Raw genomic sequence first — 18,466 nt, 5'->3', positions numbered from 1 at the left:
GAAATGAAAGAAGTACAAGGTGGGAGAACCATTTGAAACAGCTCTTTACAGTCTTCAACGAGGAATAAATAGCTAAAAAATGTTGGGGTTAAACAGAAAAAATGTGTGAATAATGGTTATTTTTTTAGAAGGGAATGAAAAAGCTACACAGGATTGCTGAGGACACCACAAAAAAAAAAAAAAAGATAAGAGAAAAAGCGTGAAGGTGATAGCAGGCCCACAAAAAGTTCCCTAGAGTTTAAATCTGCAGTCGTGTAGTGCTTCATCTTTCATGGACCTTTTCTTTTGCTTGTCTTTAAAGCTGCACAGAAATATGTGGAGCTGTAATTAGGAATATATATTGTTAGAACAGGCTTCTTGAAGTCCCTTCGAGGTTTACTCTCTCGCGACACAGTTTTCATTGGTTTCTATTACAGTAAAAAGGGGTTACTGCTTTAAACAGAGCAATACATTGAATTTTTACTAAAAAATATGAAAATAAGCAAAACCAGCCTTTGCATTAGTTTTGGACAATGTTCTGCACGGCCTTTAGTATGTGCGATCTAGTTGACTTCATATTATACAACTGAATTTGTGCATGTGTCTCTTTCACTACTGTTTTCTAAGCACTGTAATTCTCTTATTCTTTAATGACTTTGAAAGTCAGTGAAAAGAGCTGTATAGGCACGGTCATTTAAAAACACTGTGAAAATACCGTTGAGACTTTTTTATAGATCACAATCCCCTGGTCAGCAACATTTAATTTTATTTTGCAAATTTAGGATTTCCATTCGTTCTGTCTCCAGATCATAATTTTTGGGTTTTAAAGATGACTTTATCACAAACCTCTCATTTACTGAAGTCACCCTAATCTGAAGTATCATTTATCTAATGGCTCACAGATGTGTGATGCCAAATTATAACTAAGCTTACAAAACATATTGAATTAGGAAAAGAAATGCTTACAAAACATGTTTTCCTACATTTGCTGACACAGAACAGTATTTCAGATGTGTCATTTATTTGCCATAAATGAGTCACTTTTTCTTCGAATTTAAAAGGAAGAACAAGATAAGGTCTCTCCTTTAAAGACACCATTGTGTTCAAGGCTGTGTTGTAGGATCATGTGCTGTTTTGTCATGATTTTTACTGGCTCCTCCACCTCACTTTCTCTGACATTTGACCTAAAACCTTAGTCATCACTTAACCGCTTCTGTAATGATGTTTTGCTACATGATCAAGCCCATTAATTTACAGCTCATTATAGTTGCGGCCCGCAAGTACTTCTAGTAAGTTGGTTTTCAGTGCTAGTAAAGCCCTAATTCTGTCATCATGTTATTAGTGTTGGAATGGCGTATACTGATGAATTTGGCTAAAGTCGAATAAATTCCACAGCAGGAGCTTACAGCTTAAAATAGAAAAGACTCTTTAGTAAGTTCTTTGTGTCTCTGCGGATAGGGAAATAAAAGCAAAACTTGCTGCTCTTCTCTAATTTTAGATGCATTCCGAAAAACCTGCAACCATGAAACTTTAGTATTATGCTGACTATAACACCACCATGACAGACTTCAAGCAAGTATGGGTATTTGAATCCATTAACTCTTTACCAGTTCTATCTTTGCAGCCATCCCCACCAGCACCGTATTTGAGCGTATAGAAAGCTCAGTAAATATTAAAATAAAATACTCTGCCCGACAGCCTGAAAGTGTGCTCAACTAACTGTTCCCAGGAGTTATGTGGACAAAGAATTCAAAGTTTTATTGCTGCGGATGAAACAAAAGTGCTTTAAAAAACCATGAGGTTCGCCGTGTTCTCTATTACAAGAAATAATAATTGAAAATATTAATACAGTGCAGCCATTATAATACTTACAAAAACTCAATTGCCGACTTTCACAAAATTCTGCGTACTGGACCGAGTCCATCATTCGTGTTTGTCTTTCTGCTCTCTGACAAAAGAATAAAAGTACATGATGTACCTTATCCCAACAAGGACTGCATTCCACAACAGAAATTAGAGCAGCAAAGCGCCCCTGCCATAACCTTGATGTAACCCCCCCAAATAGAGCATGCATTGAACAAGTTTAAGATGCAGAAATATAAACCACAGATGGGTTATTAGACCCGGGAGATGAATTACCCAGAGGATCGTGTCAATTCTTATTTTAAAAACCTGCTTGCACACGGCTCATCTACGACAGTGACGGGGGCTGAGTCAAGGAAAGTGCTGAGCGCTCTTGCCGTGACCAAGGTGCACATTTAAGCGGAGGCACGAATAGTCTGCCTATGTGTTTACAGATGACCAGACAAGTAAAATGTTTTCCTGGACCGAGGCCAACGTGCTCTGCACTGAGCAGAATTAAACCTGTGTGCTTTTAAAACGGGAGCAATAACAACAGTAAAATGAATAAATTCCATCACATTGACGATGTACCAGACAGAGAGGAGGACTGAAGTGCCCCTTCCCACACAGACATTCAATATACTGTAGTAATTAAGCAGTAAACGTGCTTGGTTGTTTTTTTTTTTACCGTTAATCTATGCTTGATTTTTTACACTTCTGAACACCTACAGGAGAAGAAAGGAACTTAGACTGAGTTCATTCAAGAAAAACAGCTTAAAACATTCACTACTGGATTTAAGAATGTATTTCACACAGACTTCAGTGTAAACCAAAAGATTATATCTCAAAAAAGTCAAGGTATGAAACCATAAACATAATACACACTCTCCCCTCTACATATATACTATGCCATAATTGAATCATGGTTGAAGCAGCATTGAAGCTCATGGTTAGGTCTGAGCATGCGCTTGAGTTGTGTTTACTTCAACAGAGCAGGGCTGATTTTCACAAGACAGGAATCTGGTCTCTAGAAGAGATTAAAACCTTCACATATCGGAGGCAGGAAGCAGTAGTTAGATTAAAGAGAATGATTACCCCCTTCAGAAGCACGCAGCTTACTCAAGTCTCTCAAACAATGGAAGTAGATTGTCTTAAACATCAAGGAAAGCAATATAACTATCTTTCATACAATTTCTCAATGAGTAAATCATTACACCTGGTAGGAACAGAACCACAGCTAAGGATACAAAGTGGTATCCGGAGCGGCTGATGACACCAAGACTTCTGCAGTGAGTCCATACAGCTCAAGATTTGCTTTAATACACTGAGACAAACTGTTGACTCATGTTCGACTTGGTGTTCACTATCACCCGCCAGGTTGTTCCCAGAAGGGGTGCTACCCAGACAGTTGGTACCCAGGCGGTACTATGCAAGGGCTTACCCTGCCCCAGGTGCAGAAACTCCATGAAGTTTCTGTTGGTTCAGCTCTACAGGTTCTGAAGACCTGTCCGGACCGAAGCTCCGCCAATCAGCGTGCCAGCCACGCTCACTTTCCTGTCACCAACAGATTTGCAGAATGTGCATTTTGTATCTTTGCCCACATTCCTGTGCACATTGTTGATGAAGATATTGAACAATATGGGCCCCAGTATCAACCCCCAGGGTATTCAGTTTTCACCTGTTGCCGCCATTGGCTATCACCCTTCACATCCAGCAGACCTGGGGATTTAAAACCCTTTGCAGCAACAAGGAAGGCACAGGAAAGCACAATGACATGAAAGGCTAACATGAGGAGGTATGCTTCAAAGTCCTATCTGAGATGACAAAAAAAAAAAAAAAAAGACATCTAGAAATTTGACAAGGATACTGTAACTTTTACAGGCATCCATAATGTAATATGGAAACTGCGAAACCAGATTATTCCCAAAAGCACTTATGTCAAATTAAATGATTTAGCAATGGCTACTCTCAGCAAACACACTATAAAGCTCTGAAGATGCAAACTGTCAAAGGCCAGTCAATACACCTCACCGTATGGTCACTGTCAAACACTGCAAGTTTCTTTATAAGAAGCAAAAAAATACTAATCAAAGGTTTATTAAAAGAAAGATGTTGCTGAGGGATTTTTCCAATAGGGACTTCATTTCTCTCTACAAATTGTCTACAGTGATTTTCTAGACACCAGACTTAATTTTGTTCCTATATACTAAATAAATTCTTACACTTACTTCTTCTCCATGTGAATATGTTTTATGTAGTAAAATTACCCACATATCTGTAAAATAAAATTGCTTTCTCCCTTCAGATCTCCCCTCTAAAATAAGTCTTTCTTAAAGGCGGATTCTAGAGTGATGCTTTAAAACACCACCAAATAAAATAGTTTTTATCATAAATAACTGGACTATAATTACTTTCCAGTACACTTGAACAGAAAACCCCACATCATGGCATGAAAACTCACAGTTCAAGAGATAAGGATGGCCACTCCATCAGTCCCACCCGGTTTAGAATAGTCTATAAATAACCAGCAAATGCAGGAGAAATAAACAGATGTGTAGCACAGCTATATCATCTTTAAGGAAACAGTAAAGCAGAAGACAACAGCTGATCATCTTTCCTCTTCACATCTCAAGATGATAAACAGTAATTGTTTTCTCTTACATCATCCCGCCTTTGGAAAAATTTAGTGTTCCCTTATCTCTACTTTTCTAACATGTTTTATAAACTCAGAATGACTCAATAACATGGGATAACGAGGGAGAAGAAAGAGTGAACACATTACTGTGAACAGAGTGTTACTCCAGGCCAAAAGGGTGTAAAGGAAAGAGCATTCGGTGTTTGGGAAGTCACAGAAAGCTTGTGAAAATGCTATAACCTGTAAGCAATACTTTCTTTTAAGTCTGCAGAATACCCACGTGCTCTTTTGCACGTTCTTTATTTTTCAGCTATTTTTTCTTGAGAACAAGAAATAAGTCAAAATGTTTAAACTGAGAAACTACTTCAGTTTCATACAAGTGACATTTTCCAAATCCTGCCTGGGAAGGAGTAGCGAGCCACTCCAACAGGACCGAAGTCCTCTTTCATCAGTGTAGAAGCAAGTTTGCTGGGAATCTTTCTGACACGAAGAAACCTCGAAACCCCGAATGACACGCCACCTTGAAGCAATCTCAGCTTGAAACCAGACACAATAAATGACATCAATGACACTGCCCCACTGGTTTATCAAAAGAATTAGAAATATATAGCTTTTACTCCCTCTGTAGTAGCACTAGTCACCCTAAGCAGTTAAGAAGCTGAGTAATGTGGCGCAGCGCAGAGTTAAAATACTTTGCATGCTTTCCTTGGAACATGCTGAAGGATGCAGTAGATAGGACCTGGCACAGTAAATGTATGCTTAGTCTTCCAAAAATGTGTTGCATTATATCTTTCTTTCAGCAAGAAGAACTAAAAAGGAAGACTAAAAAGGCAAAGGAAAGAAAAGGTAGAGTTGCATGTTGTCACCTACCATGCAGGGTGAAAAATAATCTTATTTTGATTCCATTTTAAAGCTTTCACACTTGACATATAAAGCTCTTTGTGTGGGGGGAAGGCAAGAGGCCAAACGTTAACTTGCTTACCAACTATTTTGTGTTTGAAGGAAATGTGCCGAGCAGCTGCTAAGCTGGAACATTTGAAAAACGTATGCAGCATGGCTGGACACCCCTGTGTTTGGCAACAATGTTAATGATGAAGATGTTGGCATCCCAAACTGCTTGCATATTCATATTGTGGCGTGATTTCCTGATTTTCTATGCTAAAGAACTCTTCATTGTGCACCTATCATGGCTTCAAAGGAGCTAGGGGGCTACCCGAGAGAAAAAACCCAAAGCTGCCCTGCAAGGGCTGGTAGTACTAAAAGAGTATGCTAAACAATATTTTTTATTTAGACTAGAGAATAACAGGGCACTGTATGCTGTACCTGACAGCTCTCAGGTTGTGGGTCAAAAATTACATAGATTTTAAAAAAAAAAAATCATTTGAGAAATAAAGCACAAGGTAGGTCGATACTGAAGAGCTGACAAAATACGCTGAAAACACATTTTCAGTCTTTTGTATCTTGAAACTATCGGAGGATTATCACTATCTGAAGATTTTTGTTACATAAAGGAAAAATGTATTTATTCTTCTGAGAATCACTTGAATTAGTAAGCAAAGAAAAAAAGGGTTTTAAGAGTAAGCATTTTCAAAGATTAAGCTTACTCAGAGTTTTATACAGAAAATAAAAATGCCACTTGGGGAAAGATCAATAGCTTTTGTAATGTAATACTTGATTTGGCTATAAAGTACAGACATACAGGGAATTTTTATCATTTTTACCCACCTCTTACAGAACATACCACACATTCTGCAGTAACCATTAATCTGAACAGGTCTGCACAGCAAACTTGAGGCCTTTGATGTAATAGTGGTTTTGAGTGCTCATGTGTTTAGTACAAAGTTCCCAATATTATAAGAAAACATGAGGTCTTTTTCTGGCACACCAAGATGATCCCAATTTTAATGTATTTTCACTGTTATAAATAGTAAAATTAGTTTTGCTTTTTTCTCTACAATATTATTAACCCCACTTCCCCCAAATAAACATAGTTTAAGACCATGAGAAGCTTAAAAACTCTTAACTGCTACAGAGATGCTAAGGATCTACAACTGTAAATGACATGAAAGGAAGCTGTGGATAATGATAAATAAAAATCAAAATAGACATTTAAAAGACAATTCTAATTTTTCATTATAAAAAATTGGTGATTTTCCATCCAGGGACTAAAGGTGGGATTCACTTGGCCAAGTTAGACATCTGCAGTATCCTAATTAACAACCTAAAGCTCCTTCATAGTAAAAAAGATAACAGGCACTTTTAGAAAGCAACTCCATCCTAAATTAGATGTTTAAGATAGGTCAGATGAATCGCATCTATGAATTTGTCTGAAGTTCATCAACTGTGGACGTCAGCAGTGGAGCCCTGGGGACAGTGGCTCAGGTCTACATGTCCACAGTAGAGACATCCTCAGAAAAACAAGATGAATCCTATTCTGATGGGTGGGGAGTGAACACCATCACCAATAGCGCAGCTTCCATTTTAGGGCTAAGCAAAAGCCAAGACTAAGGAATGACTCAGTAAATTTGGTTCCTGCTCTGATCTCAAAGCAATGCAAGTATATACAAAGGCAGCTTTGTACCACGGGTGTGTGAATTCCATTCATCTTCCTCAAAGCATGTAAAATGTAATCTAACAAAGTACGTGCAGATAAGTAGGGGGAAGGGAGCTGGCAAGACTATTTATGTAAAAATTTCAAGGGAATTATGAAGAAAGAAACTAAATGAAATTGCACAGACAATAACAAAATGAATGGATTAATTCCCAGCAGTCATGATCTCATTGCTTAAGGAATAAATAAAACTGACCTCCTGATAGGGACTCACTGCCCCTGTAATGCTCTGCCCTTGAACATATGCAGAATCTACACATACTGTATTTATTTGAACCAGCTCCATATCACATCCAAATTCCTTGTCTAAATTTATTACTGCTAGCCTGAAATGTGGAGCTGGAACCTGCAAATGCAACATTTCCATTTCATGGAATACCTTTGATTTCTACAGGAAAATATTTTTTTCTTCTGTAATAAGTATCATCATGAATTTTGTAAAACTGTGTGTTAAGGGTATGCCTATCTTCTACCAGTGCTTTCCAAAACCTGTAAAATAATTTTGGATACTACCAAACTTTAAAAGTTGTGTGGGATTTATCAATATATTAAGACAACTGACCTTCCCTCGCTTTTCTGGTTGAGGACACCGAAACTGTTTTCTGTGGTTTCCATCGGGCTGTACATCAAAAACTTCACATACCAGGTTAATATTAGGATACCTTTACGTCTTTTGGATAGCATTCTTCTCAGCACTTACCCTGACTCTGTATCAATTCATAGATGAGGTTAACATAAGCAGCTTTGTGTTTCTCACATCTCACAAGTAAAGCTTTCAGTCATCAAAATGGGCATCACTCATTGTCATTGGAGATACAAGCAGCAGAACAGTTCCTTTTGCATAATGAATTTTACATTTTTTCTCTTATTTGCAGTCAAAATCAGCCATCACACTCTACTGAATAATAATACCATAATTACTTGTAAGGAAAAGGAAAATATTGTCAGCCATGAGAAATTTTTAAAATACTTTTAGCTTTATGACTAGAGATATGGAGAGTTGGCTAAATAAAAGCACAGACAGCTTATAAATGTGTATTTATGTAATATTATGTTGGACTCTATGAAAATCTTTTGTAGTTATTATGTCACCTCAAAAAATCCTCAAGTACCTCTCACCCTCATAATATTTTCCCCTATTGTTATTTGCAGATAGCTTGGGTTTGAACCCAATTTAGGTACAGCCACTTGCATCCCGGAGAGGTAATTTAGCACTGAATAACTAAAGAGTTGCCTTACAAATAATCTGACTCCCTGAAACCGCGCTGCCTCCACTCCACTGAAATCCCTCCCGTGCTAGGCTGATGTGCTCTTTGGTCTTTGGAAACTCGTGGAGTGTTTTTTGCTCAGAGGCTGTTTATGGTCTTGGATGGAGGCTGGCTCAGAGCGGTACAGGCACAACATGCCTCGCACGCTTGCTCCCCACCCTGGGTGTGGAAGAGGGTTGGAGGATCCAGTCCTGCTCCTGCTGGTCCAAGGGGGGCTGCTTCAACCCAAAGTTCACCAGTGGGAGGTGAACCACACACACAATTAGCTTCAGTGAAACCCAGTTGCCAGACATATTCTGTCTACTCACTCAATTACTGTATGTCCAGAATTATTCACTTTACAGCCACAACTCGTTAGGCAATACACCCAGTAAAAGTAGTTAAACTGAACAGTAGGTAAGTTTGGAAACAGGTGGGGACCACCCTTCTCGTTCCCTGGCTTTAAATGGCAAATGCAAGTAAAAGAACAAACCTAATTTTAAAAATTTGCGTCGTAAAAGTCTGTCCTGCTAACAGCCACCATCAATATATGCTTCTGAAAAGACATTTGTGAGTTTGCCTTATGTTAAATGAGAAATGATGAAGGAGGAAGTCCTCAAGAGTATTGTTCTTACACTCTTCATGTTGATAAGAAAGGAAAGCAAAGTGAACCCAAGGTACATACTAGTAAGCAATACCTGTGATAAAATCCATTATCCCGTAAGGCGTATCTCTGTAACTCTTTGTGAATCCGACCTGCTGACAGACACTGTGAAATGCCCTCCTGAATAACCCCTCTGGAGCTCCACAGTAAATGAAGGAGCATAAGACCACTAAGGAAAATTTTGACTAGGAGAAACTTGAAGAAGTTTCAGGCCATACAAACAATACATATTCATTTTACTCCTGTTATCTTATTTGCAAATATTATAATTCTGTCTCTTCCCTTACCCTTAGTAAAACAGACTTGTCGTATATTCGTTTCCAGTGGAAGACCCAATTCTCACAGTATCTACCATGCTTTGGGATATCACCATCCTGCACAGGAAATTACCATTCTGCACAGGCGACTCGCAAGTACTGCGATGCTACAGGTGTATCTGTGCAGGCTCCCCTGGTAGTTGATGCTCTTTCAGAGTGGAATGAAAAAGGTTTATAATTAAAAATGTTTTTTTTTTCAGTTATGTTGTTTCTTGAAAAAGTTTTTTTTTTTAAAAAAAAAAAGCCTGACTTCCATAATAATGGCAGAACACAAATGGTGCACAAATAAGGAATTCAAGACACAAAATTTTTGCTATATGCCAAAGTAAGAAGTAATTTGATGTGCACTACAGCAACCCACTTCGTAAGCCTGAATTCAGACTTACAACTTATGGATGAAAACATGGTTCTATTGTGTCCCCAGCAAAGCTTCCATTAACATGAACAGCTGTAGGATCTCACTCTACGAACATCTCTCCTAACATAAGGTTGTACCTAGTATAGATGGTTACTGCCCTGTCATTAAAGAAAAGCAGAAAAATGGGCTCCCAAAATGGGACACAGATCCTAAATGAGAGGATCCTCTACAACGAGAGGAAACGGCTTCAAGCTGCATCAGGTAAGTTTTAGATTGGGTATTAGGAAAAATGTCTTTACTGACAGAGTGGTCAGGCACTGGAACAGGCTGCCCAGAGAGGTGGGGGAGTCACCATCCCTGGGGGTATTTGAAAGACGTGTAGACGTGGCACTTCAGGGCATGGTTTAGGAGACATGGTGGTGTTGGGTTGATGGTTGGACTTGATGATCCTAGAGGTCTTTTCCAACCTTAATGATTCTATGATTTTAAAAGAGTCTTTCCTCTCTATGCTCCCACATGCAGATTAGAAATCCAATTTAGACTCTCTCTATAAAGGTATCTTGGAATGAAAACAGGCCAGTATGGCCCTAGAGAGAACCCCAGCTGCTGCTAAGCTGCCTGGGTTCTTTCATAAAGTCATTAAAGCATTGCCTTTTGGGCTAGGACTCACCCATACAACCTTGGGTGGTTTAGCATAATCTAGTCATGCTTTATGATCAATGGCAAAAGAGAGGCATGTCTATCAGCTGATCGCACCTATTCCAGGTGTGGTAAGAGAATATGTCACCTCTGGATGTGCCCTTCTCCCTGCAGACACAGGCATGTGGATAACTGACAGAAATAGATGTCTGGTTGCCAGCTGAGAACTTCGCCCTTTAGCCGTACGGGCACTTTGTTAGTGCAGACTGGGAGATTATAAACTGCAGGACGCACCTAATACAAGACACTGATCCGCTTTTCGAAAGGAAGGTCCCTCATTGTGAATTCACATAACTTAGTTACTACAAAAATGAGCAAACCAATTTAGCTCAGCCTTTCCACAACAAATCCAAATCTGGCAACTTTTATGATGAATTTGTGTAAGAAGCGTATTCATGAGTGTCTATAAGGAAAGTATTAAAATTAATTCATTAAAATTAGTTAAAATCAAAATACATGGTACTATGCATACATAGACGTGCTCTCCTTGGCGTGTGACTGGTGGGTGCGCAGTTACTTGAATAACCTTTTCCTGTTAGAAAACTTTTTCTGTCCCCTACAATCAGAGAACAAGAGAGTGGTGCTCAAAATTGTGTTCTTGCTTCCTCAACACAAGGAGTGTGCATATAGACATTTCACATTCAACTTGCGGCACCTACGCCACCGAGTCTAACTCTGTGGTTAGATTTTTATTCTCTTGGAATAGCCCTTTCTAATTTGATAATTGCAAGACATGGAACTCCAGATAAAAATCACATCACGGAATTCAGGGAATAAGTGAGTCATATACCGAGTTAAAAAGGAAATGCTTGCCTCAGAAGAACAGTGACCAGTATGCATTATATAAGATCCGCATGTGTTTTTAAACAGACAGGTATATTTCTCTTTAAGCTCAAGATAATTGATAAGAGAAATGTCTCTCTCAGCCTCCCAGGCTGAATTTGGCTCCCTGCTGCCTCTTGATCAGGCTTCCTGATCAGAACAAGAACAGGGCTTCAATATTCAAAACTCCTACCTGGGTTCCGCTACTAATTTGCCATCTGAGCATGACGGAGTGCAAACGAAGGCTGAATTAATCGCGTTTTAAGGCTGGGTTCACAATTGTTGCAAAGCTTATGGGGTTATTCACGCTGATCCTAAACCAGCGCAAAGCGTGCGCGCGGTGATGCCGCTATGCACGCTAGCCGAGCATCCCCAGCTTGCACAGGCGGGGGGAGAAAAAACCAAAATCAGAACTGCATAATGTGCCCTGGTATGGAGAGTAAGGAGACCCTGAAAGTCACTATCTGAATTGAAAGGATTTGAACAAAAGCATTAGGATTTATTTTCTTTTTTAATTGGGACTTCACTCATGACACTGAGGACACAATTTGGCCCACTGTGAATATTTCATTAGTCAAACGTTAATGACTCTGTGACACTTGCTATTTATTTAACTATGCAAAATTTTTATGCTGCTATTCATCAATGTTTCTTAATTTCTTTAAATATGAGTAAATTTATCTTCACAGTAGCCTTGTATTATCTCCACTACGTACATAAGAAATAGAATAATAGAAACATTTTCCCAAAGGCAGTTTGTTTAAGAGGCAAGCGCTTCTTTTTTTCCCTTCTACTTTCTCTTTTCTCTTTCTAATGTTAGAGAGGAAAAGGAAAACATTAAGATTCCAGGATTTAACAAAATGATTTAGCATTTGGAATTAAGTTAATTTGAACCATCAGCTAATTTGGCTAATTTGGCACCATCTATTTAGTTAGTCCCTTACACTATGCCTATTGATAAATAAACCACAAAATTATTAAATATTTACATAAAACCAAAGAAACATATGCCATCATTAATTCAAAACAATCACCACCATCCAAAGCCACTACAGGAGTTCTCTTATTAAATATCCCCATTCCCTTCTCTGGAAAAAAAGGACAATCTTAAACGTACACTTTTGAATTGCACAGAACTTTGACAATAATACTTCAAGCAGTTACATTTCATTTTGTGTAAGAAGTAGAACTGACACTTTTAGATGAAACTTTACTGATGTATCATTTAAAGCAGAAAATTAATAATTCTAATTTTTTCACAAAATTTCCCAGATTTTGTTAGTCTGGTTAAGATTGGAGGAATACTTTGAGACTTTCAAGGCTTAAAGTCAAAGTAAAACCAATTGACTCGTGAAAAACTACACAAGCAGATGCTGGCAGCTTTTAGTACCTGAAATGTAGATGTTCTGTATTTGTGAAACCACACTTTCTTAACAGTGACTCTCCAATGAATTATATCTTAAATAATCTCAGCCATTTCACAGCAAAGCAAACAACAAAGTTGTTTTGGGGAGCCTCACCGTCACAGCTTACATTGCCTTTAAGAGAAGAAACAGGTCCTGCGTGGTCCCTTGCTCTGCGGCACTCATTGCCCCCCAACACCCCTAACTACTATAGACCCTTCATGCATTTATAAAAAATGAGGTACCACTACAATAGTTTTGATGGTTTTTTTTTAAAACCTTGAAATGAAGGGGAGGAGAGCAAAGAGCATCTACTGTATATGGATTCATTACCATAAGCTTTACTGATAGTTTATCCCGTTTCCTAATGAAAGCAAAAAACCCCCACCGTGTCTCTATTAAAAAGCAATCAGATTTGGTATCCTGGTGACACTTTAAAGAGCACATTATGTGGGAAAACAAAATAAACATTTACCCTGGCAAATGAAAGTGAATTTGGGTTTTGACATACTTGGCAGGAAGGTAGAATTATATTCATGTCAAGTATGCAGAAAAGCTAATATAATATTTAAATATTTGCTTAAGTAATATAGAATTTAAAACAACACATTAGAAAAAACATTTTTTTGTTAAATATTTTTAAGTTTTTTAGTATAGGACATGCCATGGAAGTAATACATTCAGCTGAAATTTCAGACTCCTACAGCCATTGTTCCACATTCCCTTCACTCGTAAAGTGGTAGAGTCTTCATATTCTACTGACAAGTCTTTATTTATATTTCCAAGACAAAGGCAGTTCTTCTCCTGATGGTTTAAACTGATAATGAATATACGCAGCTTTCCAAAGAAACAACCCTTGAGAATCTGAATCTTACAAATATTGATATAATGAGCTAATGTAAACACCATCTCAGCTAAACCCTACAGCCCTCTTCTACTGTTCGGTATTACACATGGGCCATTATTTCAAAACTCCTTTCGTTTGCAACAAGACATAATTCAGTGAGGACAGACCTTTATATCGCTCAGAGCGTATCTAAATGCCCTGTGTCAACAACCTCTGAAATTCTCAATTATATTTAATATTGTAGCAATAATTCTTAAATTCAGAGGGATACTGGATGTTAGCTTTAGTTCCGAATGTAAGTATTTTGATGCACTAAGTATACAGATATTGGACTGTCCTTTCTGAGTATAAATATAAATTAATATTAGCCACATGTACCCACAAAAATAAATTTTACCAGTATATCAGAATTATAAATGATTATGAAGTTTGAGGTACAATATTCTGAATTTCTAAGAGTATTTTAAAACATTTATTTCAAGAAAAAGCTTTGCTTAATTTTATCTCATTTGGAGAGACATGCATAATTAGGAATTATTTTGAAACATTTCTAAATTGCCATAATAATATCATAATAATTATAATATTAATTCAAAGCAACACTGCCAGTCTTTGTTGTAATTGTACATTACAACGTAGAAATGTGTCATTTTAAAATGACTTGAAAATAACTCATTTAAATGTAACCTGATCTGTAAATTTAATAATGAACTATTAAACTAACTGCTCAGATTTTCAGTTCTTCTAAATCAGCACAGCTCCTCTGAGTCCCATCGTAAGAGAGAAGCCACTGTTTATTTCAAAGCAGCAATTAGAAGTGATATAAAGAGTATTCAGGCATTAACAAAACGGGCTAGGTTGGGGAATTTGACTCAATCTTCTTGATCTGCAGTGCCCAATATCGAAATTGTTATGCTGTGTTAGTAATAGCTTTTGAACATAGTGCTCATTCATCCAGCCTGTTATAGAAATAAATTTAACAAGAGACTATTCCCTGTGCACATTCTTAAAATTGCTCGCAATGAAAACAATACCTTCTAAAGACGTTAGCACCGTTCAATTCAATGTAGAAAATTGTCAGTCACTTACATAAGAGAAAAACAGACAACATTTTTAAATATAGAAAGAATTTTTTTTTATTCTACGTTTATTCTACATTTGGTCAAATGACTTTAAAAGCCTTGAATTCACGAGTTTAGCAAGAGATATCCCAGAAACCTACTACCGGGATAATCTCCTGAAAAGGAAGCCATGGCTCAAATTCCTCTTCAAAATCAGTTACAAGATATTGAATATATGCCATAGTTTAGGCCGATATTCTTATTGCTGGGCACCGACAGCTTTGTAAATTTAAGCTGAAAATGAAAATAAGTTAATTTTGGACATTTTAAAAACCTGTTCACATTTCTAAGGATTTCTCTCATTCTATTTAGATTTCCCTGGAAATTCAAACTGACTGAAATGGAAGGGTTAGGGGCTTTTTGGGAGGTGGAGGGGTGGCAAGGTGAATGAAACACCTATGAAAAAGAGAAAAATTTTAAAAATCACATAGCCATACTCACAGAGTAATGGAAAAATGTCTTCAAAATATTATACTTAACAATTTAACATAACTGGCATGCAATACCCTTAACAACAAGATTCTGAAGCACAGCTTTGAAGGTTGAAGTCTATTTAGCATTAAAGGTGCTCATAGCATAGCAGCACTAACAACCACAGTTCGGCACCAGTTACTTGACTGTGCACTTAGAATTTGCAGTAGATTCTCATGCCATCATGTATGTTGTTGGAGAAAATTTACTTTTCGTTGGTGGTTGCTTGGCTCAGGGTTTCTGAATTTTCCTGACATATTTAGAGTCAGACTTAGCATTTCTCGAAGATGCCCAAGTCTCTTCAGCATTTTTGGCTATTTCTTTAAAATACAATTCAGGGCAACAAGGTTAGCAGACACAGCGGTCATCTCACTAATATATTTCTTTAAATACTGGAACTAGAAATCAGATCTCCAGCCTTGGGGTACATCAAGAGTTAAGTCCCAGTTTAAGACGGGTGTGATTAGTAGCTGGAAATCTGCCTGAGTTTAGTACATCTGAGGATGCTATTACAATTTTCAGATATAAAATAATTAGCTGATGATATGAGCTGACAGATAATACATCTACAGTAAATATAACAAAATTATTTCCAAGCGGATGTAGAGTATGTGTTCCGTTTCTAAGCTGTTTGATATGGTCTGTGTAAGGAGCTAGGACTCGATACCAGATGCTGTATGTTCTACAAGCTTTTTCTGCAGATGTCTGCAGCCTGAGAAAATCAACAGTGCTTTGAATAACACTCCTAGTAAAAGCATCTTCTTGTCAGAGTCACTGTATGATATAGGATATGAATCCCACACAAGTGGATGAACTGATTTTAAATAATACCATCTGACAATGGTAGAAAAAACTCTTAGTAGGTCTGACAAAGTCCTGGAAATGGCTGTTAGCCTTGGGAAATAAAATCCAGCCCTCTGACAGAGACTACCCGTCCTTCTTTCGTTTGATCAAATGGAAAACCAAATTTAATGATTACTTCCGAAGTTCCAGAGGCAAAGTTTCAACAGCACTTAATACTGCTACCATGGAGTCCACAGCTTTGCCCCTTACATGTGCCACTCAGAAGAACAGTCTCAAAAAAAATGTTTAAGATTTATTTGAGAATAAAATATATGCATCTTAATGTATTTTTATATTACCACTTTACATTGCCTTCTTGCCATTGCTTTTAAAGAAATCTCTTTTAGAACACCAAAAGTACAGTGTATATGATACGGATACCATTATGCCACAGAAATTCTAGAAGCCTGACACTATCTGCATACAAAAGTGAAAAGAGCTACATCTTAAGTTATAAATCCACCCACTCAACTCAGAACAATTTTTTCTTTCTTAAAAATAAGCCTGTGGCCCCTCACTTGATAAAGATCTTACTGAGTTCACGTAAATCAATTTCTAAAATTTATTCTCTATGCAAAATCAGTATTTTTTCTAGTGATGGTATTATGGTCTTGTCGTCCTTGAAATTTCAGGTGTAATTGTGCATGTACTTTGTGAAGCCAAAGCGACAGCAATGCCTAATTTTTGCCATGTTAAAGGTCGGTAAATGTGAACCCCAGATCATCACAAGGGTTAAATGCTTATGTCAAGAACATCTGTAAAATGAAACTCCGCGTGTTCACTCTGTGAGGACTTTATGTACGGTGGCTATCTGAAAAGGAGAACTGTTACTGCTTTTCCTGAATATCCAAATTAAAATACCCTTTCTGATTCACTTAATGAAAGTGTATAACTGTCTAGGGATCCTCAATTTTAATCAAGGATGGTAGAGCAAAATGGAAGAAAAGAGGGGAGACAACATTTAAAGCTTGAGGGGCAAAACATACAAATGGGAACATGCTACCTTCTGCAGAGACAATAAACTATGCCAGCTTATTACCCGTGCTGTTCCGTTAGGAATGTTGTGGGTCTGTTTTCTAGCAGATTGGGTAAGGATGCAGCTCCCATTTTGCAACATGTACAGCTTAATTATATTACTTTACCATTTCAACAGACACTTAAGATGCTTAAATCTTACTGCTTCTGATTCCATAGCTGCGACACATGTGTGAAGCTATCACCGAGTGCAATTTCGCACAGCAGCCAGATCATATTCTTACGGAAGAATACAGCAAGCAACATGATAGATAAAATAAACCACAATGACTGAGACAAAATGAAAGACAGAAAACCCTGTTCCTTGTATACATAAAACATCTATTCCAGGAAATACCAGCAGTTACAGATTACAGAAAGTGCAGAAGCTGGAAAGCCCAATTATATGCTACCTAGGTTTTTAAACAGTTTTTAGAGAACTGAGATGGTTTATCACCTATGTGTTTTAGAAAAGCTCTTCTCTTCCTACCTCACCTGCCATTTTAATATCTGAAATGGGTAACTTCAGTGCAGAATCATAGAATGGTAGAATAATTTACACCGGAAAAAGTTTGGGACCTTTCCAGAGATCTCTAGTTCAACTCTACTCAAGAGCTCCAGTTAGATCAAGTGGCTCAAGACCTTGACAAGTCAAGTCTGGAATATCTCCGAAGCTGGAGACTTCCTCAACCTCTCTGGCCAAACAGTTTCAATCTTTGATCAGAATTTTTTTCCTCCTAATACATATCAGTCCAAATTCTGTCCCTTACCATGCACATTCAAGCAGGGTCTGGCTCCACCTCATCCGTATCCTGCTATTAGTCAGCTGTAAACAGCAATAAAATTTCCCTTTATCCTCCTCTTTTTCAGGCTGAACAAGCCTTAGTCTCCGAGCTTTTCGTCATATGTCAGGTGGTCCGGCCCCCTAAACTTCTTGGTGACCCTCTGCCAGACTCACTTCAGTATGTCAAAGTCCTTCTTGTACTTGGGAGCACAAAATCGGACACAGAGTCCAGATGCGGTCTCACAAGTCCCAAATAATGGGGAAGCATTATTTCCCTTGACCTGCTGGCTAACCTCTTGCTAACGCAGCCCAGCATGTGGCTGGCGCACAAGCTCTGCTGTTGCATGGGGTTATTGCATCCCACATTTGCTTTTGCTGAACTTCTTGAGGTTCCCATCAGCCCATTTCTCCAGTCTATCAACAAGGTCCTTCTGAATGGCAGGCCTGCTTTCCAGAGATCTGACTGCTCTGGTATCATGACTCAGTATTTATTTGCCACGCTATGAATTACTGCTTTTATTTAGTTTGTAAGATTCAACAGCTAATCATGTCTGAGTTTAATACATAAAGAGAAATAAGTGCTTCAAGAAAATGCAGCACAAGGGGAGGCAACTACCCTGGTTGAGATGTCCTATGCTCACTTTAATGTCTTGCATGTTAATTTACCTGGAAAGCTGATAAAACTAAAATCACAATAACATGCATACTTTGTATTCTTTATTGTACTTGTGTTCTCATCCTTAATCTCAATACTAAAATGATACCTCCTCAAAAAATCTGCCATGGGATCCTATTTTAAGGACAGTCTT

At 37.9% G+C, this 18,466-nt stretch overlaps 1 protein-coding gene across 7 annotated transcripts in view; it reads right to left on the bottom strand.

Annotated features, from left to right (window-relative positions):
• The window catches only part of SUPT3H (SPT3 homolog, SAGA and STAGA complex component), a 288,244-nt gene that overhangs the window by 64,078 nt on the left and 205,700 nt on the right, over positions 1 to 18,466 (bottom strand). For all 7 annotated transcript variants that reach the window (XM_064448208.1, XM_064448207.1, XM_064448212.1 and 4 more), the window contains one exon: positions 1,852 to 1,927. In XM_064448208.1, the coding sequence (XP_064304278.1) occupies positions 1,852 to 1,927 (76 nt within the window). The remainder of the gene's footprint in view (positions 1 to 1,851; positions 1,928 to 18,466) is intronic.

The sequence above is a fragment of the Phalacrocorax carbo genome, chromosome 3 (assembly GCF_963921805.1).
Source record: "Phalacrocorax carbo chromosome 3, bPhaCar2.1, whole genome shotgun sequence".
Taxonomy (NCBI): domain Eukaryota; kingdom Metazoa; phylum Chordata; class Aves; order Suliformes; family Phalacrocoracidae; genus Phalacrocorax; species Phalacrocorax carbo.
Note: the sequence above shows the minus strand (reverse complement) of the source record. Positions and strands in the feature narration are given on the sequence as shown.